The following is a 25,180-nucleotide window of genomic DNA, read 5'->3' as shown; positions in this document are numbered from 1 at the left end:
TAATTCACTTCTGCACATTCCAGAAATGAAGTTACATCAAGTCCTGGGCATCCAAATGAATGTTCACTCTCATGAAGTAAAATTCAAGCAAAACATAAGCAGATATGTTATTCAAACAAAGAAACAACTACACTTGAGCAATGTCATTATAGCCATTACTTTGACCTTGGCTTTCTCACTATTGAGTCATTTCTGTAGCATTGAAAGACTCTGCCTATTTGGCTGTAACATGCCTTAACCATTGACCTCTCATGGCAATGGCAATTGCACCAGCAGCTACTCTGGCACTTTTTGATTAGTGAGAAATGTATTAGGGTTGCCAGCACCCAAAGCTGTGAAAACATTCAAAATGACTGGTAGGATTTCTTTCTTTGTATCAGGCCAGAAAATGAGGCTTCTCTCTAAAATGGGCTGTAACCTTTAGGTGAACATTGTGGGGCTGTCAAGCTCTCCTGACCTTTGTGATGGATGCTCAGCTGCACAACGCAGCAGCATTTGACAGCTATCTTGCAATTCCTACTCCAGCAATAAACTGCCTTGAGCCACAGCCTTGTTGCAGAAAATCTCCTCACCTTGGGCTCTATTGAAAGAAATCCAATCTCCCCAAGTATTTTGTGTGTTGCTCTGAAACATTTGCTTCATGTATAATAATAAAAAAGCAACAACAACATCAACAACATAAACAGCAGATTAAGGCTTTATGTGAAAGTAACAGTCTGGGATGTCTTTAAAAAAATATAATAGCCTGTATAATGAAGTTAAAAACTTGAAACTGGAGGCCAAACAAAATCTTTAAATCCAATCAAGAACATGTTTGAAAAACATATGAAAAAGTATTGATTTTTAAAATGAAAAATATGTACGAAGCGATAAGGTAAAGCTAGAACACTATCTATGGTTGAGTGAGTGAGTGAGTGAGTGAGTGAGTGAGTGAGTGAGTGAGTGAGTGACTGAGTGAGTGACTGAGTGAGAGATCGAGAGATGAGAGACAGAGTGAGTGGACCAGAGAGAAAAAGAGCGAGAGAGCATGTCATGTAATGTGGCAGGTCTTCATTATAAGATATGATAAGTAATTGGAAACAGAATTAAAGCTGCAATCAGAAATATATTGAATATTAAAGTCTTAATAGTTCAGAGTTAATACAATAGCACATCTGCAGTGGCTGGGGGTGGTCTCCCTACTCTTGCATTGAGACATCCAATCCACTTTATTCATTGCACATTTAAAAGAACAGCGTTGAACCAAAGTGCTGTCCACTCAGTAAACAAATATACAATGCTAAGAGTAACACAATAAAAGTGATAAGTGGTTGACAACGTGACTAGTAGTACTTGTCACCTGCCTGGCCACGCGGGGATTGCCTCTTGGCTGAGAAGTAAAAATGTGGTCCCTCATGCGAGAGCCTAGCGATCAAACTCTGGGTAAGGCATAAAAGTTATGGATTGTATAGCTTTAAATTACAGTGGAGCTTAAATAGATAAGTCTTTGCTTCAAGGGTAAAATTAAAAGTGCCGCAAAAGATGATTGACTGACATTTAAAATGAGATTCCTGCTGTTCTCCCTTCCTATGGTATAAGGACAAAGAGTGCATGAGTGCATTGGCAACCTATCAGAGAACTTTCATTGTTATGTGCTATTGTGCTTAGATAACATTTTGATAGCCACAGAAGGTGATTTCACACCTTTATCAGCGACCCAATGGAAACAGCTTCCAAAAACTCTATCATCTTTTATTATGCCTGACAGACAGCAATAATAATTATAATGAAAATGTTCTGTGTGTATGGAGTGTTTGTTCTGTAACAAGGGTCTCCCAGTCTCTCTTTAATAAATAGAAAATGAAATTTCAGGGTCACCAATTTCATCCAATGAAGAGAGAGTGCCCATTTATCAGCTTCAATTTTACAGTTCCAATTTTGTCTGCTAATATTTTGTTTCATCAATTCCAGTTTCACTTGTTCATCCTGTATCCTGTATGAGTTCTCTCTCCTGATAAGATGACATTGTTATCCTGACCTGAAAATGTATTCCTTTGACTGTGTGTGTGTGTGTGTGTGTGTGTGTGTGTGTGTGTGTGTGTGTGTGTGTGTGCGTGTGTGCGTGTGTGCGTGTGTGCGTGTGTGCGTGTGTGCGTGTGTGCGTGTGTGTGTGTGTGCGTGTGTGCGTGTGTGTGCGTGCGCGCGCGTGCGTGCGTGCGCGCACGTGGGGCATGTGTGTACACAGAGATCCTGTAATGCTAAAAGCCAAGGATAATTTTTACGTTGCGTCACATATCTGTTTTATATTTGTTTTATGTTCACATGTATGGTGGTGGTAATTCAATGATGTAACTTACAGTAACAGTGGAGAATTGTGCTGTCAGGCTAATCTCAGTAGTGATTATGTATTTGTGCCGGACAGCAGCACAATGTAGTCACGCCCTCAAGTTTCAGATAAGACTGTCACCTTCAGCTACCCTACACCCTCCCTACGCCCTCCCAGTCTTAATTTAACTCTGAGAGTGTTCAAGTGTTACATGTATACACTCTCTGAGTTACACACCCTTACAGGTCCATTTGGTTACATGTGTACAGTACATTCTCAGATTGATGTAATGCATTGTGTTACACCTTACCTTACCTTGATCCTCTTCGATCCCTGTGGAACATAAGGCTGTGACTATCTGCTTCCATCTCACCCTATCCTGTGCAGTATTTTGTGCCTACATGGCCCAGTTAGGTTTGTTGTTTCCAGTTCTGACTAGTCACATTTCTCAGGGTGTTGTTCTGGTCCATGCTGGTGGTTCTGGTCCATGCTGGTGGTTCTGGTCCATTCTGTAATGTCCATTACCAGTGGTTCCCAAACAGTCATGTTCCCCCTGAGACGCTCTAGTCTACATCCTGATGTGTACCAGGGAAGAATACTGTATGCTGTGTGTGTGTGTGTGTGTGTGTGTGTGTGTGTGTGTGTGTGTGTGTGTGTGTGTGTGTGTGTGTGTGAATTTAGCATACTGTACAGCATACATTGTTACCATGGGTATCATCCGATGCCATGTTACTCTGTGCTTGCATGCATGCAAGAGACAGAGAGAGACAGATAGGGAACAAAATCACCTTTATCACCTCCATTCTTCTTAGCTTTAATGGATTGTGTAGGTGGGATTATGTTTCAGGAAAATGTAATGACCCTGCGTGATTCATACAGTTAGTGTGTGGTTATTTTGTAGCCTAATGATATTCTATGAATATTATCCCTTACATATTACACTTTGTGATAATATAACTTTGTTGAGACAATAGGATGCATTTATTTGTTTTTGGAAATCAACTCAACTCAACTTCAACTGTATTGTCACATCAGATTTACAGGCTTAAAGAAGTGGGTGAAATTCTTTTTCCTACAAGTTCCCAATGAATTTTGTAGTTTTCAGGTCCCATAAATTTTTTAATTTATGATAAAGTAGGGTATGCTTTATAGGGCTTCTACTGGTTCTACCGAGTGGCCCGGAAGTTCAAAGATGGCGGATTTGAGATTCACCGAAAAAGTGGCTTCAAAACGGGTCTGTAGAAACCGATGGGGCTCCGTTCGTCCATACTTTTTACAGTCTATGTTCAGAACCCCAATTTGCAAACTGACTAGATATTCGGAAAGGCTCTGGTCTAAAAGGTGCTGAACTGCTTAGTGTGGAACATCAATGAGGTCCTCAGAGTGTTCAGGATGAATTGACACGGCACAGGGTTGATTCACTGGCCTTTGGGTAAACATTGCAATTTTGAGAAAAATAGATTGTGTTAAACAGCCACATTCTCACTTGTTTGTGTGGATTTAATTGTGGAATGCTCTGCCACGTTTCACGGTCCTCATACGAAGCTCAGGCTCAAGTGAGACAGCTTTCTTATTGTCTTTTCACAAGAAAAATCGCTCTGTCTGTCCTGCAATTTGTGCGTGTTATTTGGTTCTGTTTGATTTATGGGACTTATATCAGGGTATTCTCTCTCCTTGGTTTCTTTGGTGGTTGGAGTTGGCACGTGTAATATGTGAAATGTTCACATAACACAAAATTGACGATATTGGGGAAAGAAATGTGTAATGGGACAATGTGCTGAAATGCAGACATGCAGAAATTGCACTGTCAAATGCTGTTTCAGAGTTAGGTGTTCCTTAGATGGGTTTCTTAAATTTCTAAATTAGCCTCAGCAACTAAAACGTTTTCTCTGACTGTACAGCTGTTTCCATTGAGGTGACGATATAGCCATTCAATTAAGTTGTTTGATTAATCAAATAGCTATCAGTAAGCTTACGGCACATCTGTGCTGTTCCCACAGCTGATCGACCTGATAGCAACATTTCCGACATGATGAATGAGGAACCTATTTGAGGAGAGGAAATAGACTGATGGATATTTCTCTGCATTGGAGATTTCAATTCATTTCAAGTAATGTTCTGGGAAATGACTACATCCTTTCCTTTAATGTATATTAAAATAATTGAAGGACGGATGTTTGTGACCCTGTGTCAAGGACCTGTGGTAAACTTGACTTGCCTTAAATGATAGCCACAGTGTAGAGAGACAGGAAACAGGGAGAGAGAGCCGGGAGTGACATGCATTACCCGGGAATCGAACCAGAGACCCAACGAAAGACTGAATGACCACTAAGAATCCAAAAAGTCGATCAACTTGATTTTGCCATAAAGTCACAGGGATGGTCTATTTGTTACAATTCAGGCCAATACAAGTTTACATGAACTTGTGAAACAATAGCCTGAATAACGGGTCATTCCTTTGTTTTCTTTTTCTTTTTCAAATGAAAGCAGTTGTGTGAGTGATTGGGAACTGGAGGGTGCCAGCTGTTACTTTGTTCCAGAACGCAGCCCCGAAGGGACGTCAGCGCCAATGGATGTTTACCAAGCATGAGCCTCCATAGCCACATATGGAGACTTGTGTCTAAAGCATTTGAGCTTCCTTAAGCTTACACACACACACACACGCCTGCACACACTCATGCATAAACGTGTGTGCACACAATGGTGTGAAAAGCAGATGCACTTTTATGTATAAACAAACACGTGCACGCATGCGCACGCACACACGCACGCACGCACGCACGCACGCACGCACGCACGCACGCACGCACGCACGCACGCACGCACGCACGCACGCACGCACGCACGCACGCACGCACGCACGCACGCACGCACGCACGCACGCGCACACACACACACACACACACACACACACACACGGAAGCACACTGTGTGCTGTGTTCACAGTCCAGTACATGTTAGAGAGTGCCTGGTTGCTAATGAAATGTCAATTACTAGCCTCTGTAGTTCCTGTGTATGGGAACACACACTGTTTAATGTGTCTGAGGTTTCAATGGGCCAAAAGACAGACCGAACGTTGTTATGGCGAAATTAGTCTATCTTCATCCTGGCTTATTTGTTTCCTCTCTGACTCACGATCCCCTATTTGCTTCTTTAATTTTCACCAGTTCAGGGTAATCCTTATATTCCATAGGCCTGTGCCCACTGGTCATAGTGCTATGATGAATTTAGATGTTCTATTTACCTATACTTTAACATGTATCAGTACTTTTTTTTATCACAGCACTGTTACAATGTCGAGATCAAGGTTTTATTTTTTTAATTTCTGAGAATATAATATTTCTGATGATATTCTTTTAAATGTATTATTGTATATTATTATTACTACTACTATTCTTCTTCTTCTTCTTCTTCTTCTTCTTCTTCTTCTTCTTCTTCTTCTTCTTCTTCTTCTTCTTCTTCTTATTATTATTATTATTATTATTGCTCCTCTTCTCTTTTCACTCAAGTGTCTCCAGTGATGTATGAATGAACTTAAATCAAACAACTTCTGTGTCTCTTCCCCCACAGGACAGATGGGAGGGAGCTGAGACAGACAGACAGAAAGAAAATAATAATAATAGCAAGAGACAGAGAAAAGCAGATATTCCACCCATGGCCTTGGCATCCAACTCTATCCAGGAGATGAACAAGGGGATATGGGAAAACAGAAGCTTTCCGAGCTCTTGCTCCGAGCTGTCTCTGCTGCTAAACATCAATGACAGCTTCTTCAATGACACGCTATATAACTGCACCAACTGCACCAACTGCAAGCCCCCAGAGGACTCCTCAGGTCCCGGAGTTCTGATCACGCTCATATACATTGTTGTCTGCATCATCGGCCTCACAGGCAACACCTTGGTCATCCACATCGTGCTGCACTATACCAAAATGGAGTCTGTGACCAACATCTACATCCTGAACCTGGCCATAGCGGATGAGCTGTTCATGCTGGGCCTGCCATTCTTGGCTGTGCAGAATACTCTGCAGTCTTGGCCTTTTGGCTCATTTATGTGCCGCCTGGTCATGACCGTTGACTCCATCAATCAATTCACCAGCATCTTCTGCCTCACCGTGATGAGCATCGACCGCTACTTGGCTGTTGTCCATCCTATAAGCTCCTCCAAGTGGCGGCGCCCTCGGGTGGCCAAGGTGGTGAATGGCATGGTGTGGTTGCTCTCGTTCTTGGTCATCCTGCCTGTGGTGATCTTTGCCAACATTGCGAAGGGGGGCGGCGAATGCAACATTACCTGGCCGGAGCCATCTACCATCTGGCGTGTCGCCTTCATAATCTACACCTCTGCGGTGGGATTCATTTGCCCGCTGCTCATCATTTGTCTCTGTTACCTGCTCATTGTCTTGAAGATCCGCAGTTCAGGGAAGAAGGTCCACGCCACCTCCAGCAAGCGCAGGAAGTCCGAACGGAAAGTCACACGCATGGTGGTGATCGTGGTGGCTGTTTTTGTCTTCTGCTGGATGCCCTTCTATGTCGTCAATATCATCAACCTAGTGGTGAAGCCGCGCCCAGAGTACCAGGGCCTGTACCTCCTTGTCATTGTTCTTGGGTATGCCAACAGCTGTGCCAACCCGGTCGTCTATGGCTTCCTGTCAGACAACTTCAAGAGGGGCTTCCGTAAAGCCCTCTGCCGCTCGTCTCGGAAGGTGGAGAACCACGAGCCCACAGAGCGCCAGCTGCTGCAGGAGGAGCGGAGGAGGGTGCTGATGCCGAGGGAAAGCCTGCGAAGGGCAATTCGGGATGAGGAAGATGAAGAGGAGGACGTCACGGAAATGACAACGGAGATCTACAGAATTAGCCAGAATGGCAATGGCAGCGTGCAGCCGGAGAACTCCCCAAACCTGTTCTCAGACACGGGACCACCTCCTGGAACTGCTGATATGTCTACTCCAGAAATGAAGGCCAAAACCGGGGAGACCAATGGAAAAGATCCAGGTGATGGGCCCCCACTGGTCGTGCCCTCACTTGTTAATGGAGCAAAAAATGGGAGTGTCAAAACCCTGCCCGAGGAGCCAGGGCAAAAGAACAACTTATTGGACATAAGTTACCTCTAGTGTCTCTTGGTGTCAGTTTGTGTTACTTGAAGTGAACACAGCATAATATAACACAGCATTGACAGTCTCCAATCTACTGCCTACAGCTACTCACGTAATGAAGAAAAGAACCCATTACTAAGTCAACCAGCCTTCCTTTCCTTGAATATTATTACATTTTGATCAATAGACTGTAAGCGACGTCACATCAATAATGATTTTTTAGGTTATAGCTATCTTGCTGGTGAACTGTGGTAGATTTATTCAAACAAAGCTTGAATGGAGTTGCTAAAGTCTGTATCATACATTATGTGCCACTATATTTCTAATGTCTAAAGATTGCATTGATGTTTGTACACATTTGTGCTTTTCTTTTATTTCATCAGATGTACCTTCTACCTTTTTACTTCATAATGTGACAATCAATGGCTCTTTAAAGGTGAATGTATATTGCGTGAGCATTCAAGGCAACTGCTGTATAGTCTGTCGTACCTGGTGGACTAGATCAGTGTATATCAACCCTGGCAAACGTCCCAATTTTGGGCCGGGGCTACTGCTGAGGTGTGCCGCGCCGTTTGGAGAAGGTTTGAAAAAATATCATTTTGGAAAAAAAAAAAAAAAAAAACAATAATAATAATCAGGCATGCAAACAGCCCCGAGGTGAAAAGGGTGACAAAATGCTGTTTTTTTTCGGGTCTTGCATGTCTGAATAATGCAAAAACAGAAATATTTGTTTGCATTTGCTTTTTTTCTCCCCCATATATTTTCATGATAAAAAAGTGCGTATCGTATATATATAATTATTTATATATATATATATATACCGTATATCTAGGTGTGCCCTGGGATTTTTTGGCTATGCCAGGTGTGCCTTGGCACAAAAAAGGTTGATAGACACTGGACTAGATGAACTGTCCAGGACTTTATTTTTTAACTGGTTGCCTCACTTTTTCATATTGCATATTTTATATACTGTAGCTTATATAGGGAGGCTTTGCCATCATGTTGTAGTGGTGTACAAATAGAGTCTATGTGTGGACACAGGCAGCTGTTGCAGCCTCATCTATAGATAGAAAAATCAAGAAGTATGTGTGTCATTCAGACATCAATATGAAAAACATTTTTTGCAATGATATTGCTTTGTATTTGGCGTTGTGGTTCTGCTCCCGCGTTACTCCAGAACAGTCTGTGCAAGCATGACCACAAACCACCCAAAAGCAGAGCCTACATATAAACCACTCATAAGCAGAAGATACACAGAAATGAAAAGAACATAAGATACGTATTAATGAGCATTGAATGACATACTGAAAACCCAAATGTTTCTACAGGAAGGAGGAGATGGAGGGAGTTTGCTCATTGATTTGGATAAAGCAGTGGTGGATATAAAGTACTTAACCCCAGTACTTGAGTCAAAGTAGATACTCCTGAAAAAGTTAAAGTTGCTCTGTGCAGGAGTACTTCCTTTTAAAAATACTTATATTTAAAAGTACAAATTACAAAGTACATTTAGTTTTTATATCAATGCTTTATTTTAAAAAAAACATTTAGACATTTTCAACAAATATAAATAATAGTGAAAATAGCATTTCAATAGATTTGTGGTTAATTCATAATGTACCTTTCCCTTGCTAGAAATACAGTCGAGTCAAGGTACAGCATTTGTCATGGAGTGCAATGAAAGTATCAAAACACAAACAAATACTCAAGTAAAGTACAGATACTCCAAAAATGTACATATTAAAGTGCAGTACTCAAGGAAATATACCTACTGCTACAGGAGGAGGCTGGGGTGGTGGAGGGAGTTTGTTCATTGATGAGCTGTCATTTATTGTGGCAGCGAGAGCGAGGTGAGTAGAGTGGATGTTGGTCTGCTTAAATAGACCACATACTGTAGATTGAACCATTAGAAGATCGTGGCCGTATGTGATTGGAGGGTGTGAGCACTAGGTTGGTTGACGTGCCTGGCTGAACTACCCGGATGCTGTGTGTGTGTGTGTGTGTGTGTGTGTGTGTGTGTGTGTGTGTGTGTGTGTGTGTGTGTGTGTGTGTGTGTGTGTGTGTGTGTGTGTGTGTGTGTGTGTGTGTGTGTGTGTGTGTGTGTGTGTGTGTGTGTGTTCGTGCGTGCGTGCGTGCGTGCGTGCGTGCGTGCGTGCGTGCGTGCGTGCGTGCGTGCGTGCGTGCGTGCGTGCGTGCGTGCGTGCGTGCGTCCGTGCGTGCGTGCTCGTGTGCGTGTGCATGCGTGCATAAATGCCGGCTAATGGCGGGGGGTGTCAGATGATGTCCATCTTATTACAGTGCATCCCACTGAAATCTCATTTGATCTTACATACAACATTGTCAGAGGAAGGATGCAAACAGCATGCAACTGCAGCTCTGTCTCCTATCTCCACTTCTTCTCTTTTAAATAGATTTCACACTAGACCAGGGATGGGTCTGGGCACCCACCTCTTTTTGATCTACCAGGTGATCAGATTAGGCTATATTGAGGTAATCAACTGAGTTGATCAAAAACAACCATTATTATTATTCATATTAAATTATTGACTCATGCTTTGTTATGTTTTATTATTAAATTATTGATGTATTCTGAGCTTTTATGGTGTTTTTTGATGTCTGGCACTGAAAACCACCAGTGCCACACCAGCCTTGAAGTGATCATGTGCCCTAAAAGGTTGCCTACCTAATGTCCTAATAACAGTGTTATTTTTGGTTTATAAAGAAATGTGTTTAATACCAAAAATGTGTTTCTGCTTTTTTTTGTCTCAAGGCCTGTGTCTGTTTGCAAAAAGCCGCAGAAGGTGCACTCAGAGAAATAATGCCACAGGAACAAAGGAGCAGATGAAAATGGTTGCATCACCGTACTCCATAACAAACAATGTGTGCATTTCAATATGGTTAACATGTTTCATCATGAGGTCAACTTTCTTCCTTCATAAAGCCTGATTTATACTTAGTCGTATGAAGGTGTCCCATGGTAAGAATAGCCGATCTACGAGCTCACAATACGTCAAAATGTGATTTGCTGTCAGCTTTTTGCTTATTAGATAAAATAAGCTTACAGGTTAAAAGTAAAAGCTCTATATTCTGATAGTAAGCATTGCTATAGAGTGTTTGTTCAGTAACAGTGGTCTCCCCATCTCTTTAGTAAACAGAATCGGGATATTGATCTTATCCAATCCGGAGAGAGAACGCCACAAGGATCATTTATCAGCTTCAATCTTACAGTGTTCCAGTTCCAATTTTTGTTTCATCACTTCCAATTTAAATATCCTGTAGCCTTTATGAATTCAATCTCCTGATTGATTGGATACAATTGGTATCCTGCACCTGGACATTTTATGTTTACTTAAGAGCTGGAGAGACAGAGAGACTCCTTTTACTGAAAAAACACTCTATAGCAATGAATGATTGGAATATAGATAGACATATTTAAGATGAATTTGACCAAAAATAACACATATCACAGTAAATATAGTAGAAAGCTCTAAATACAGTGGAGCGATTCTATTGACTCCACCATAATATGCTCGGTGTTCTCCCTGCTCCTGTGTCTCGCCCACACTCCCACGCGTGCACTTCCACAAAGATCCATTAAGAGGTATAAAAACATAATTAAAGACCCATTAAAAAGGGATTTGCCACCCCGATACCTTATCTGCTTTGCCCCTGAGGCTTTCGGGTATATTATGTACTGTATTTGGATGCTGTGTGCAGTGGCGTGGTTTACTGGTGTTTGTGCCTGAGCTGTTTCGGCTATAAATATGGTTTCCTGCAGTGTCTGTTGTGATTCCTTCCTGCCTGTGCCCTACAGTAGAGAGGTGATAGTCATCTGATGGGTCTGGGTGTCTGGTCTCTACGCGTCTGTGTGATTCCCTTTTTTTTTGTTGTTAACAACATAAGGAATATACTGTAGAATTTGGGAGATGTACTGTACATATGCATGGACAAGAGTGTGGTGAATGGTTGTTGTAGGGAGGCAGCTTTGTGGAGTGTAACCAAATAAGGCAACAAACAGAAACGTTTTTGATTTGTTGTTGTTTTTTTGCAAGATTTCAATGTTGTTAGTTTGTCGTGTTTCCACCTGTAGGCCTATATGTCTGCCGTTAAAGAGTGTACACAGTATAGCCTACAATCCTCAGTGTTCATTTAACTCTGAGATCGCACAAATGGAACCAAATTGACCCAATTTTACAGTGTATGTGTTTGCAAGACATCTGTGGTATTCTCAGCCCACAGGCTCACACCCACGTACAATATGGGCACACAAAGAGGCAAACACTCTTTTTGGCTGCATGGGGCTACTATGGAAACCCTGTGCAAACACTGTCAGTAGCTGAAGACAACAAGGCCTCCACACTATACCAAACACTGTCAGTTAAAGGCTCCTTTTCTAACTTTCTTCACTTGGATCTACTTTTGGCTTTGGATTAAATATCTCAATCAGGGTGCATTAAACTCAACACTCAACACTATTCTAGAGCATTCTGTACAACGTGTAACACCATGGACCATTGCGTAATGCCTTCACATGTTTTTCAGCTCTGTGCACTCAAAATGCCCCATTTGGCTGGGTGCTATTTATTATAGAACACCAAATCATAAATAAACTACAGATAATAGATGAAGAAGCACTGAGTGGGTTGAATTATGCCAAACTGAGAACAGGTGCTCTTTGGGGAGGGTTCAATTTCAGGACAAGACCTTCAAGTTCCTTTCCTTTGTAAAAATCACAGTGGAAAATGTGTTTAAAATTTAAAATCACACCCAGTGTGAAGTGGGCGGTGTGGTCACAGTGGTCATCACAGTGATGGAAGAAGTGATGGAAGAAGTGATAGTCCAAGAGCTTAGCTCCCAAATACAAAGGAATCGTTCAGTTTGTGATAAAAGCATGAAATTTAGTACACTTATAGCTAAAGGCACTCCAAAAAGAATTGGATATGGAGCCATCATGAATTTTCAATTTTTCAAAATGGCCGCCAGCAACAACTGTTTTCTTATGAATGATGGATATAATATGATATTTCAGACTTATTTACTATACATAGTACTTGGTAAATCAGTAATTTTTTATGATGCAGAATTCAAATTTGGAACTTTGGAATTGGCCAGAAGCTTCCTTCTACCTCACAACTGAATATGACCACTGTTTCTTTCAAGATGGCAGCCGTATAGCCGAAAAATAAATTATAATGGCAAGAAAAGAGGCCTGAGAAAGCACGCGCACTACCATTGTTCCATGCATTGACGGGTTGTGACACTGTGTCAAGCTTTGCTGGCCATGGGAAAAAGACTGCGTGGGCTGTATGGACTGTGTTTCCTGAGCTTACACATGCCCTGTTGAAATTGTCTTCAGCACCAAATGACATACCACAGGAGGTAATGACCACAATTGAGAGGTTTATTTTCTTACTCTATGACCGAACCAGCACATGCACAGAAATAGATACGGCAAGGAGGAAGTTATTTGCAAAGAGGCACAATGTACAATCAATCCCTCCAACCAAGCCTGCCCTAGAAGAGCATGTCAAGAGAGCAGTATACCAAGGAGGCCACGTGTGGGGTCAAGTGCTGGTGTCAACACCAGAACTACCTTCACCGTGCAAATGGAGCTGGTCAAAGACATCTGAGGGGGACTATGAACCCTTCTGGACATGCCTACCAGATGCAGGCCAGTCCAGTTATGAACTTGTCTCTTGCAAATGTAAGAAGGGTTGTGTTGGGCAGTGCAAGTGCAAAAAAGCTCAGTTACAGTGCACAGCTCTCTGTTTCTGTGAAGGCGAGTGTGAATGGTCTTCCCTGTGATAGACCCTAGGTTTAGCCTCACTTAATATGAGTCTTGTGAGATAGATGGAAGCTTCTTAGAAAGTTCCTAATTCAACTCTTGCATCAAGAAAAATGTATAATTCGACACAGAGATCATCCATATCTAACTAGTCTGAAAAAATGGCAGCCATTTTGAATTTTCAATGAAAATGTTCAACTATCCAAAAAACACATAACCAAGTACGGTAAATAAATTCAACAAATTGTGTCTGTAATATCATATTATATCCATCACTCATTAGAAAACAGTTGTTGCTGGTGGCCATTTAGAAAAATGGCTGCCATGGGTGCCATGTTGATTATTCATGACGACTCCATATCTAAATCTTTTGGGAATGCCTTTAGCTATAAGTGTACCAAATTTCATGCTTTTATCACAAACTTATTTATGCCTTTTGAAGTTAGGTAAGACAGGATCAATCAGTCTTGATTGAAACAGTACCTTCCAGTACAAATCACCCGTCCGTGCGTGTGTGTGTCCCTCTGAGAACACCTAACATTGGTCAAGCAAAGGCGCAGAAGGCCAAATCTAAGAAAGCATACTCGTCTACAACAGTAACACAGAAGAGGACTATAGAGTTGAATTGATCCCACAACAAGGCCGAAGTCTTAATACTGTAACAATTGGCCACCTAGATCAAATACATTATGTAGCACTAGAGAAAACTGACATAGATCAAACACACCAATCAACTGCTGAAACTGTTCAAGACAATGAAGATGAAGAAGACAGACAAGCATTTGAACAAACCAGTCAATTACGACGACTCCCATATGACACATTGCTTCAAGAAGAACATGTTTTAGATGCAGACACTACATATTCAGTCGCCCCTGCAGAACACCAAAAACAGTAATAGTACAGTGCTTAAAAAATATATAGGACAGACCATAGGTACAGTATGGAATTAGTTCCAGTTCAGGCAGGCTATTCGCAAAGTTTATAAATGGGTCCCAGGTTTTGAGGAATCTCTCTGTGGGGCCATTGAGACATCATTTTTTCCATCTTGATATTCTGCATGACATCTATAATCCACTATCTTTTCGTCCTGATCAAAAACAAAACACTTGAGGATAGTAATTGCATTGCAGAGAGACAGAGACTGACACATGGGAGACACTGACAGAACAGAGCAGAACAATGCAACACCATTTCACAACAAAACCTTACCGTGTTTAATTCTAATGTGGTGCATTCTCCTTGCTTCTTCTCGCCTTTATAAATGAGTCCTCTGCAGAGGGCAAGGAAGACCTTGTGCTCTGCATAGTCAAGTGGTTAAGAGAAAGGACACAGAAAGAGAGAGACAATTCATCAGTAACAATAAAACCAAAACATGTAGTTAATTTAGTTAAGCAGAGGGAGTGAAAATCAAGAGCGACATCTGCAATACTTAAATTGATTTCAAATCTTAAAGTAACTGCTTTATAGTGATGTGAATGAAGGATTGTGTATTATGTTATTTTGTCAATCCTGTGCCTGGAATACAGGAGAGGGGCTATAAAGAGAAGAGGACTTCAGTTGAATCCAAACCAGGTGCATGCAGAGAAACATGATGTAACACTTAAAGGCTCTGCTTAATCAAAAACAGCTGTCACATATTATTTCATCGCCAACTCTTGGATTCTGTCCAATTTCTCTATTAGGAACACAATTGAGGTACAAAATGCATGTTATAATCTACACAGAATGGTTGTGTGGAAAAAAGCATAAACACATATTTATTTAGTTATATTGTTTTAATGGCCAGCACATTTCTTCAATAAAAGGTATACCCATGTTTTCAACATCTATTCATCCAGGCTACTGTTTGTATGTTTTGGGTAGTAAGTATTTTTTGCAGGAACATTGCTCCTGCCAACACATTCATCCAGTCCATTGCAACAAGTATCCCAAGGCAGACTCCGTTGAAGAGCCTTGAGATAAAAGAGATTCATTCACCTTTGTTGACTAGACTTATTTTTTCAATGTTGGGTGCAATCTGCAGAAAGATATATACATGTAACATACATGCACTACATACATACATACATACATACATACATACATACATACATACATACATACATACATACATACATACAGTACATACTATGCGTATGTTTATGAAATAGATGAATAACTAGAAAGAAAGAGGGAGAAGAGAAGAAGAAAGTTGAGGGATTAATGTTCATGAAATTCTTTCACAAACACAATATGTTAATTTGCGGGAGTGTCGAAAATGTGCATGAGCATGTGCACATTTTCATGCAAAAATCGTTTTTTTTATTGAATACTTTATTAGTCAGAAATGTAAACAGCACGAGGTACAGTCAGACATTTAGGCTAAAAGCATAACACAAAAAAAGTCCTGGGGACTTATTTCCATAGTTGAAAAACATGTGTTTCCATAGTAGGAAATGGTACATGTATGATATGCGAAAACATAGTCTCGGCTACATTACTTTGCAGAAATGATTGTGAAAGATGCTGTATATCATAAAAGCAAATACAGATTATGATTTTTTTTTCGATGATTGGATGTCTGTCATCATAAATATTCAGGTAGTATTCAAGCTTTAAATTATTATTTTGTTTAATATATGAAGTTGATAAACCTAAATGTTCTGCAAACCATTACGATTGTTATTAACTTTGAACCCTCAGTCATTTGGATTAAATAATTTCACGCCATAGATTTGGCAACAAGTATTACTTTTTCTTCTTGCAGACTAATCAACCAAAAACTAATCAAATCAAGCAACGTGAGGTATCAAGAGATTTGGAGAGTATAGAGCACATTCACACTGCCATTTGCAATGTTTCACATATTAAGCAGACAAAGGGGGTGAGAGCAAAGGGAAAGCTTACTGTGTACCTTGGGGACAAGGACACGAACCACAAGGATGGATCCTGAATTCATTACTGTCCTCCCATGTGTGTTATTTTAGCAAAACACATTTTTTACCCAGGTCTGTTTTGCATACCTAAATTGCACTGCTCCAAGGATGAACAAGACAAGACAAGACAAGACAAGAGTAAAATAAATATGTAAAACTAGAAAATGTGCTCCTCTGAGCACAGGTCTACGCCAGCGGCTGGTTTGCCTACCCAGGGTCCGCAATTTTTGGAAGTCAGTCAAAGGCCGTACAGCCTGGCGGAATCAATAATTTCAGTGTACTTTACCAAGAGGGAATTCTGCAGGTAATTGAGAATTGCAATTTCCTGTCAATAAATGGATAATCAAGGTTCTTTATTTTGTTATTTCTTGTGTACAGGTACACATGAGTCCAATTTTCTTTACTTCGCCTCCTCTGACATTGCAGCAGCATAACATGGGTCAATTAAAACCTTTTTTAGGTTGTGCTTTATACCCCTTTTTCTCCTCAATTTAGTCGTTATGCCAATTAATTCCTCCTGAATTGCAGCAAACCATTAAATGGTTTGCTGCAATTGAAGAGATTCCTTTCTTACGCTCTAATACATTTTATTAGAGCTCTTTGATAGAACAGAGTCAAAACGGCACCTTCAAGGCGCAAGGAAAACAAAAAAGTATTTTAGTCAAAAAACAAGTTGCACAGGTTTGAAACTATACTTGAGCAGCAGGAGATTCCCTTTTTGTAATTTCTAATTGTTTCATTATTCCCCCCCGCCCCCACCGCCCCCAAACACACACAGACATTGTACCGTTCTGTAACTTCGAAAAAGAAAAGAAAAAACCTATGACTTTCATATTGGAAACTCTGCTGAAGACCTCACTTTATTCTAGAGTAGCCAGTTGTTACATGCTACACTTTATCTAAAATGTGGGATTTTATAATGTTGACCCATTAATTCCAAAGGTTTGGGCTATTGTTAGGGGCGGCCATAGCTGAGTGGTTAGTGAGCCCGCCTAGGGAGCCAGAGGCCCTGGTTGCCCCAGGTACGATTCCAGGCCACGCCAGCATATGTGTCGATGAAATGAAATTTGTCCCTGAGCAAGACTCTTAACCCCTAATTGCTCACAGGCCCTCATTGGAAACAACCCCGCAAGGACTTTCATGAACGTCCTGTTAAAAAGGAATTATCCTATCCTTATTTAATGAGAATTTCATTCATTTTTTACTGTCATACTTTCATTCATAGAAATTGAATAGTATATGTGAAACTGTGTGGACTTCACTGTATAACAACAAAAAAACACTTTTTTATTAAAAGCTTACAGTTGGACAAACACTGCATACATGTAAGTATGCAAGAGGCATACATGTCTGGATGGTGGAAGTGGCAGTGGAATGTGAAACTTCATCTACTGTAAGACATGAGTTGCTAAGAAACCAAGGATAAATTAAAAGAAAAGTTTGTAATAGTGCTGATATTAGATGGAGAGAAAGGAAGGTTAGTGGGTGGGTGGATGGATGGAGTGTGGGGGTGGTAAGAAAATGTCATAACACCATGGACAATGATACAACATCAAGGTGAAGCAAGAGTGAGGAGGTGGAGGGACTGAATGGAAAGGGAGAATAGTTCTCTCTCTGAAGGCCAAGCTATCCTGAATGCCAGTGACCTTTTCCCAGTTATTATTTCAAGAAATAGAGCCTCATTTGAATTGAATGAAGAAGTTTAGATAGTACTTTGTCAGTTTGTAGCCATTACTCTTGAAATTATTTATTTATTACAGCTTTTTTTTCTTCCCAATTTAGTCTTTGCCAATCTCCGCTGTGTATGTGGTTCCTATCACTGCAAAATCCCACTGTTGTCGTTGGTACAGTGTAATAGACTAGTGGTTCTCAACAAGGGGTGCTCCGATCAGGTTTTTTGGAACCGATCCCGATCACCAATTTCTTTCTATCACCGATCAAAATTATGATATGTCAAAACCTACGTCAAAACTGCTCCTGTGTGTGGGGGGATGGGGAGCATGTCTAGGCCTGTCAAAAAGATGCAAAGCGATATTATACTATATATCTGATTGACTTTTATACTACGGTATGGTGCAGCTTGGTAATAAAAGATCGGTTTCTCCGGATCGGGTAAATTGCCGATCACCGACCAAGTCATTTGGAGTGAAAATCGGCCAATTTAAATCGGTGGCCGATCAAGCTTTTCTGGAGCTGACTGATTTGTTTGTGCCTGATGCCATGACAACACATTGAGGTTATACAATAACAACACACACCATATTTGGGCGTAGCTGCATTGGGAACTCCTTATACGGTTATGGCTGAGTCATAGTGACATGAACGTGGTGACGTGATCCGCCCGCCCGCCTGCTGGCTAAAAGATTGCAATGTACCGTTTCTGCATGCACCATATATTTTGTTTCTGTTGTTTCTTCATTATATCATAGAATAGCTTTTAACTTTGATTATCAGCGTATTACTTCCTCATCTGTGTTATGGGAAGTACATGTTGCATTCAAAAGCATGCATGCACATTACTGTAGAAGTGGCCATCTACAGCACTTGTTTAGGTAAGAGAGACAGCAATATTGACGCACGCACACACACACACACACACACACACACACACACACACACACACACACACACACACACACACACACACACACACACACACACACACACACACACACACACACACACACACACACACACACACACACACACACACACACACACACACACACACACACACACACACACACACACACACACAAAATCTGATTTTCTCTGAGGATGAAATCCACTCTGACAAGAAAAGCATTACTGCCTGATCACTTTGTTTCATCCATCCTCATAAGCTCTGATTGGGATGCTCAGTAGTCTGTGGAATTTGTGAGACACCAGCAGAATGACCATCCTTTTCTTCTTTCACATTATACACTGCGTTTTTGGACTCATTTGGGGTGCCAGAGGATGGCAATTGCCACTCGTTTGCATTTAACCTCAAATTCAGTTATTATATGCATATTTTCTCCATGCACCGAACTATTTTTGTATTCTTTTTTTTGGAGATGAAATCCAATTATATATTATATACGATACGATACGATACGATAATACTTTATTGTCAGTTCACACTGAAATTTGTCTTGCGACCCAGCAGCCATGTATGCAACAATAAACAGTACACACATTTGACATGACACAAGAAAAACAAAACAAAATACATACATAAAGACATACAAAGACAAGAGCAGTGTCCACCTCTCAGCCTACCCCTGGCCTATAACTCCTGATTAAGCCTCAGTGTCGTCTGATGGACAAAGGACCTCTTCAGTTTGACCTTATTGTATGTAGGAACACTGTATCTCCTTCCTGAAGGCAGCAACCTATATTCTCCATACAAAGCATGGCTAGTGTTTGAAGTGATATTCCTTGCCAACATTATCATACTGTCATTATACGTAGTTGTATAGAGCCTCTGAAGTGGTTGTCCAACAATCTTTGAACAAATGTTCAGTTGCTGCAGCAGTTGTGACTTTAAGGCTACGGACAGACATCCATACCAGGTGGTACTACAGTACTGCAGAACACTCATAATAACAGAAGTGAAAAACAAAAGAAGAATCTGTCTGCTAGCACCAAAAGATCTCAGACGGCGAAGGAAATAGACTCTTTGCTTTGTCTTCTTACCCACTGATTCAATCTGGTCTTTCCATGACAGAAGGTGGTCAATTACTACTCCTAGGTATGTATACGAACATACCTGGTTGATCTGTTCACTATGAATAGTAATGGGGGATCTGTGTATCTCTAGTGGGGCACCAAAAAAAACACCCAAAAAATATATACGGCAATGTAGGTCACAGTCTGACCTAGGAGTGGGTGAGTCATAGAGTGATAATATATAGAGGGCGGACAGCCCCGCCCCCACCAATTCATTTCAATGAAAGTTGCTGACTGGCGTCCAAGAGGGAAATAGCAAGAGTCGCAATCTCCGGTTTACTTCCCGTTTCTGTGTGACGTAGGTGGCTGCCTTTTTAGGAGACAGGAAGCAAGTTGGAGTCTATTGATTCCAATGGAAGAGTGAACGTGAACACAGCTTCTGAACCATTCTTTAGCTCCATGGTCACTGAACTAAATATTGGACCCAATCATCACAAGACACACAATATGTACAAGATTTTCATACTAAATTTGCTTTTTTTAGAGACACAAATGAGGGGAAAATCAACTTTGTTATCGACTTTTCTCTATCCCAGCAACACACTCTCGCGAGATTTGGGAAGATATCTGAAGAGTCCATCTGCAGTCTGACGGACGGACGAGACATAGAGGGCTCTGTCCCTTATCTTTTAACTCTATGCTCTGTCCCCATAAGATAGGATGTTCTAAAAACTGATTAACTGAGATTATATATGTGAATATAGTACGTGAAAATCATTATGGACATTTAAATAAAATGTGTGTTCCAATGCTCAATAATATAATTTTCCATTATTAACTGTCTTGGTTGATGGGGTATGATTTGGGAATCATGACATTTTGCTAAACATAACATTCATGCTAAACGATGGTCTATAGTGGTAAAATATATACAAGGGCCTTTTATTTATAATATATATTATTATATATTATAAATAATAATAATTATATATAATATATATATATAATTATAATTATAGTTATATATATCTCTATATATATGGTTAACATTGAGCAGAAACAGGAGCACATCTAGCATAAGACTGAATAATACATGTGTGTTTGTAGTGGGAATTTCATAGGTTTCTTAAAAGCATCTTTGCCAATAACAGTTTACTTTCAAACATGTAAAGCATTTATTTTCTTTAATGAAGAAAATACACAAATACGCATCCATATGACGTTTTCAGCCAGGGAGAGGGGAGGGGGAGGGTGGTGGGATGGTCCGGGCCTCCGGGGAGAAGACAACTACGCCTACTTAGGAGACCATTTGTAGGATTTGTGTACTACTTCGCCTCTAGTGGCTCCAATGGAGAATGTGTATCTTGCTAAATTAACAATCTTTGCTGGCGTTTGAAGCACCCGGAAGAACGCTCTACTTCCGCATTTGGGATTTGGGCGCCAAATTTGGGTGCCCAAATGCGGCAGTCTTGAGCACCGAGCAGGCGCACTAGGATTTCAAACGGTAGAAGCATGCGCAGTGGCGTTTTAAATGCGGAAGTATTGCAATCCCAGATTTGACCACCAGGCGACGGCCACTTCACTGTTCTACCGTGGCTCTGGGGGCTTGGTGTGGGTGTGTCTAGATCTGGTTCATGCCAGTGTGACCACCTGCATTCATTCACCTGCAATCATGCCTCAGTCTCACTCCAGTCTTTGCTAGATTGTCTTGTGTGAACCCCAAGCTCTCAAGCATTGTTCAAGCCAAGTTTTTGACCTCATACTGACCTCTGCTTTGTTTTCTAGCCTACAGAGTTTTTTGCCCAGCCCTTGACTGTACCTCTGCCGTCGTTGACTGCCCTTTTGGATTTTTACCCTTTGCTTGTCCACGGTTTAAAATGTTGCCTGCTCCTTACCCGTTTGACTTTTTTTTGACAGTTTCAGTGCCTTTTGTGTCTGCATCCGAGTCCTTTCCACATGTGCTTGGCAGTCTTGTATGCAACCAAACATTTATTTGCCACTTTCAACTGTGTGTGCGTGTTTGCGTAAAATAGCAAAAGAATAGGCAATCTACAAGCTCACAACACGTCACATTGCAACGAGTTGTGAGCTTGTAGATCAGCTATTTTCAGTACTTACTTTGGAAATGGGGCTTAAGTGATCACTGTTCTTGTCACCCTTTTTTTCCTTTATGCCTCTGGTCTTATTTGGTCCTATAATTGCTTCACAGCCAGGTCATCAGCTGACCTTTCCCCACTGGGTTCTCATTAGCCTTCCTTATTGCTCTTCATCGGAGAGAGCCAAGGCCACTGACAAGGCCACTGACAGGCCTTTAAATACCAGCTGTATTCCATCTCTATTTATACGGCTGGATGATTTAATAAACCACGCAAAACGGGCAACATGGATATCAGCAGTGTTGTTCTGGCTGTATGTAGGGAGTTCTAGCAAACACAACATTTTACTGTAGGCTATTACATCCATGCTGTGATTCACTTCACCCTCATCATAAAAAAGTAAAGTGGGAAGAATAAATTGGTGTCATAATTTTGTATTATATACATTTGTTTCAGGTTGATGTTAATTCTCACCGAAATTAATAAATGCTGTGAGGGAGCATAGAAAACGTAGCCTTGCGTGGCCAGACAATATCACACGACACACAACGTGGATATTAATCTGCCGAGGGCTAAAGTGCGATGCAATTTTGCAAAGGCAGATTCGTCTGGAACCAGGCTATAGAAAACAAGTTACCTTCAACATGAAACAAGTAGTCAAAAAGAGAATTGGTGCTGACTATCCACAGAGGTATGTTTTTCTTTGTCCTCTGTTTTTATTGTATACTCCTCATTCCTTGCTTATTGTAATGAATAGGAACACCTTGAAGTTCAGCCCCATTCAGCTGAATGAGGCTTATGAAAGTACTGGCACATTCATCACACACAGCAAAAGACCACAATCAGAATTATTTTCATTGTTCGGTATGTTTTAAGAGGAACGTGTCAAGGGTGGACATCAGATGTAAAAGGACATGGTTGACCCTGTGGAAGTACCTTTGTTTAAATGCTAAATGGACAGCATATAAAGTGCTTTTTCTAGTCTTTCGACCACTCAAATGCACATTACAATGTAATAATAACTTGAATTTATATAGCGCCTTTCAGAAACCCAAGGACGCTTTACAATGCAAAAGATAAACAAACTAAGTGCCAAAAGCCTGAGTAAAAAAGGGTCTCTTCAGTGCAGACTTGAAAGAGTCCAGTGTTGGCGTCTGGCGAATCTCCGTGGGGAGAGAGTTCCAGAGGGCAGGGGCTGCCACACAGAAAGCTCTATCACAGAGGGTCCGCGTATTGCTGTGAGGGGTGAAGTCAGAAGACCTCAGGTTCCGCACTGGGGAGTAATCCTCAGTACTTTACTGTACAGTACTTTACATTCACCAATTCACACACACACACACACACACACACCTCAATGGCGGAACACCATTAATCATTGCATGCTACAATGTGGTACACATTCACACAGACGGCGAAATGACCATGCGGATACGGAAACATGCGTGCATGCTTGTGTCGGTGTGTGAAAATGAATTACCGGATACAGTATTGGAGTAGGTGGGCTCTTAACAACTCATTCAGTGCCACATGACGTCTAAGACGTCATGGCCTGAAGCGCCCTGAGCGCCACATGACGTCTAAGACGTCATAAAAAGAAGAGAAAAAAGAAAAAAAAAGAATCCTATTTTTATTTATTTTTTTAATTTATGTTCAGAACCCAAGATATGATGATTTGAAGATTTGCTGCTCCATTCACTTCTTGTTTAACTTCTTACTGAAAAAGGCTGTATCTCGGCTCCTGAGCACTTTTTTTTACAATGAATTTTGGCTGTGGCACTCAGAACCAAAATTCCATAAATAAGAATGGCACTGTTAATAGCACTGGTAAAAAATAATGACTGCAGAAAGCCTGGTGACACGAGGTTACCATTACCCAAAGCTCAGAAGCCCAGGGCACAAACAAAACGAAAGCATGTGAAGACCACAGTCCTCAATGATACAACTGAAAAGTGGGCAATTGAAGGGGCTCATGAAGAGAGGCAAAAAAACAGAAGGGGAAAAGGGAAAGTAACATCAAAGAATGGGTATAGCTCAAGAAGGAGCAACCCCCAAGAATTCTGCCAATGCTTTTCAATGGGAATGGAGCGGTTTGTTGACATTTGCGGATTTCCGCCCAAAAAAACCCTGCTCCCTTCCCATTGAAAAGCATTGGCAGAATCCGCCCTCATAGGCAGAATTAAAGTTCGCTGTGACCACACCCTTATTATTCACAAAGTCATGTGTGGAAGAACGAAGAAGCTACCTAAACCTCAAAAGGCTGGCGGAACTGCTGAGAGCAGCAACACTTCCCTTCAACTTAGATGGATGGAATGTTGAATAGTCATTGAATTGTTGAATCAAATATGTAGCTACTGATTTCCCAGTTTTGAGTTCAATTTGTTGTATTACTATTTAGCCAATACTAAGCATTGCTATTTTGTTTTGAGGAACCCCAGGGGGTCCTTCTCAGTTAGGCTACTAGAGGGGCCGCCAAATCTTTGTGTGATAGGACCTTTTTTAACATTGATCAATTGAACCTTGGCATCCATATTCGGGGGATAACATTTGCCAAAAACAGCAGCTTACTGCTTTCCAAGCCCACAAACGCACTGTGACACATTGTGGGCTTGTAGATCGGCTATATTCGGCAAAGAGGTTTGTGTAGACGGAAAAAAGAGCAGTTTCATTTAATGACTATAAAGGTGCACCGATTTGCGTGATCTGTAAGAGTACAAAAGATTTGGGGCAGAGGTTCTGCTCTGGCATCCAGGGAGTGTGTGCGCACAGTTCATACAGGTTTCGGACAGGAGTGCAAAACATAGTCTCGTTTATGCCTTTCGGCCTGGCAGAGACAATAAGATATGAATTGACAAAAACAATTATGATATTGCTAAAAGTCTATGAAGCTATCTTGAAAAAGTTGAATCTGCAACACAATTTTATACAATATGTAGTGAGGGTCCGCTTCATCTCTCTCAGTGGTGTAAAGTAGCTAAGTAGATTTACTAAGTAGTAAGTACTGTACTTCAGTACAATTTTGAGGTATTTTTTACCTTACTGGAGTATTTACAATTTTCAGTACTCGTACTTCTACTCCACTACATCAGACACATATTATACTTTTACTCCAATGCCTATAATTATTTGAAAACTTGTGAGCTTGTAGATCTGCTATTTTCAAAAGATTTTTTATACATTTAAAAACTTGGGAAATGGGACATACTGCATAATGAGTACTTTCTAATTTTGGTACTTTAAGTACATTTTGACACCAACACTTTAGTACTTTCCTCAAGTACATTTTTAATTCCAGACTTTTACTTATAACAGGGTATTTCTACAGTGCAGTATTGATACT

At 40.9% G+C, this 25,180-nt stretch overlaps 2 protein-coding genes across 2 annotated transcripts in view; both read left to right on the top strand.

The window, feature by feature from the left end:
• Positions 1 to 25,180, top strand: part of LOC308099084 (E3 ubiquitin/ISG15 ligase TRIM25-like) — a 228,588-nt gene that overhangs the window by 120,619 nt on the left and 82,789 nt on the right. The window lies entirely within an intron of this gene.
• Positions 5,960 to 7,641, top strand: LOC308098603 (somatostatin receptor 3; the record flags this gene model as incomplete). The annotated part of the gene is made up of 1 exon (XM_080447013.1): positions 5,960 to 7,641. One exon carries the CDS (start codon positions 5,960 to 5,962, stop codon positions 7,412 to 7,414), a length of 1,455 nt encoding a protein of 484 aa, XP_080303139.1. The 3' UTR covers positions 7,415 to 7,641.

The sequence above is a fragment of the Gymnoscopelus braueri genome (assembly GCF_963280865.1).
Source record: "Gymnoscopelus braueri genome assembly, chromosome: 13".
In the NCBI taxonomy this organism is placed as follows: Eukaryota; Metazoa; Chordata; class Actinopteri; order Myctophiformes; family Myctophidae; genus Gymnoscopelus; species Gymnoscopelus braueri.
The sequence above is the reverse complement of the archived record's forward strand: the minus strand, read 5'-3'. Positions and strand labels throughout refer to the sequence as shown.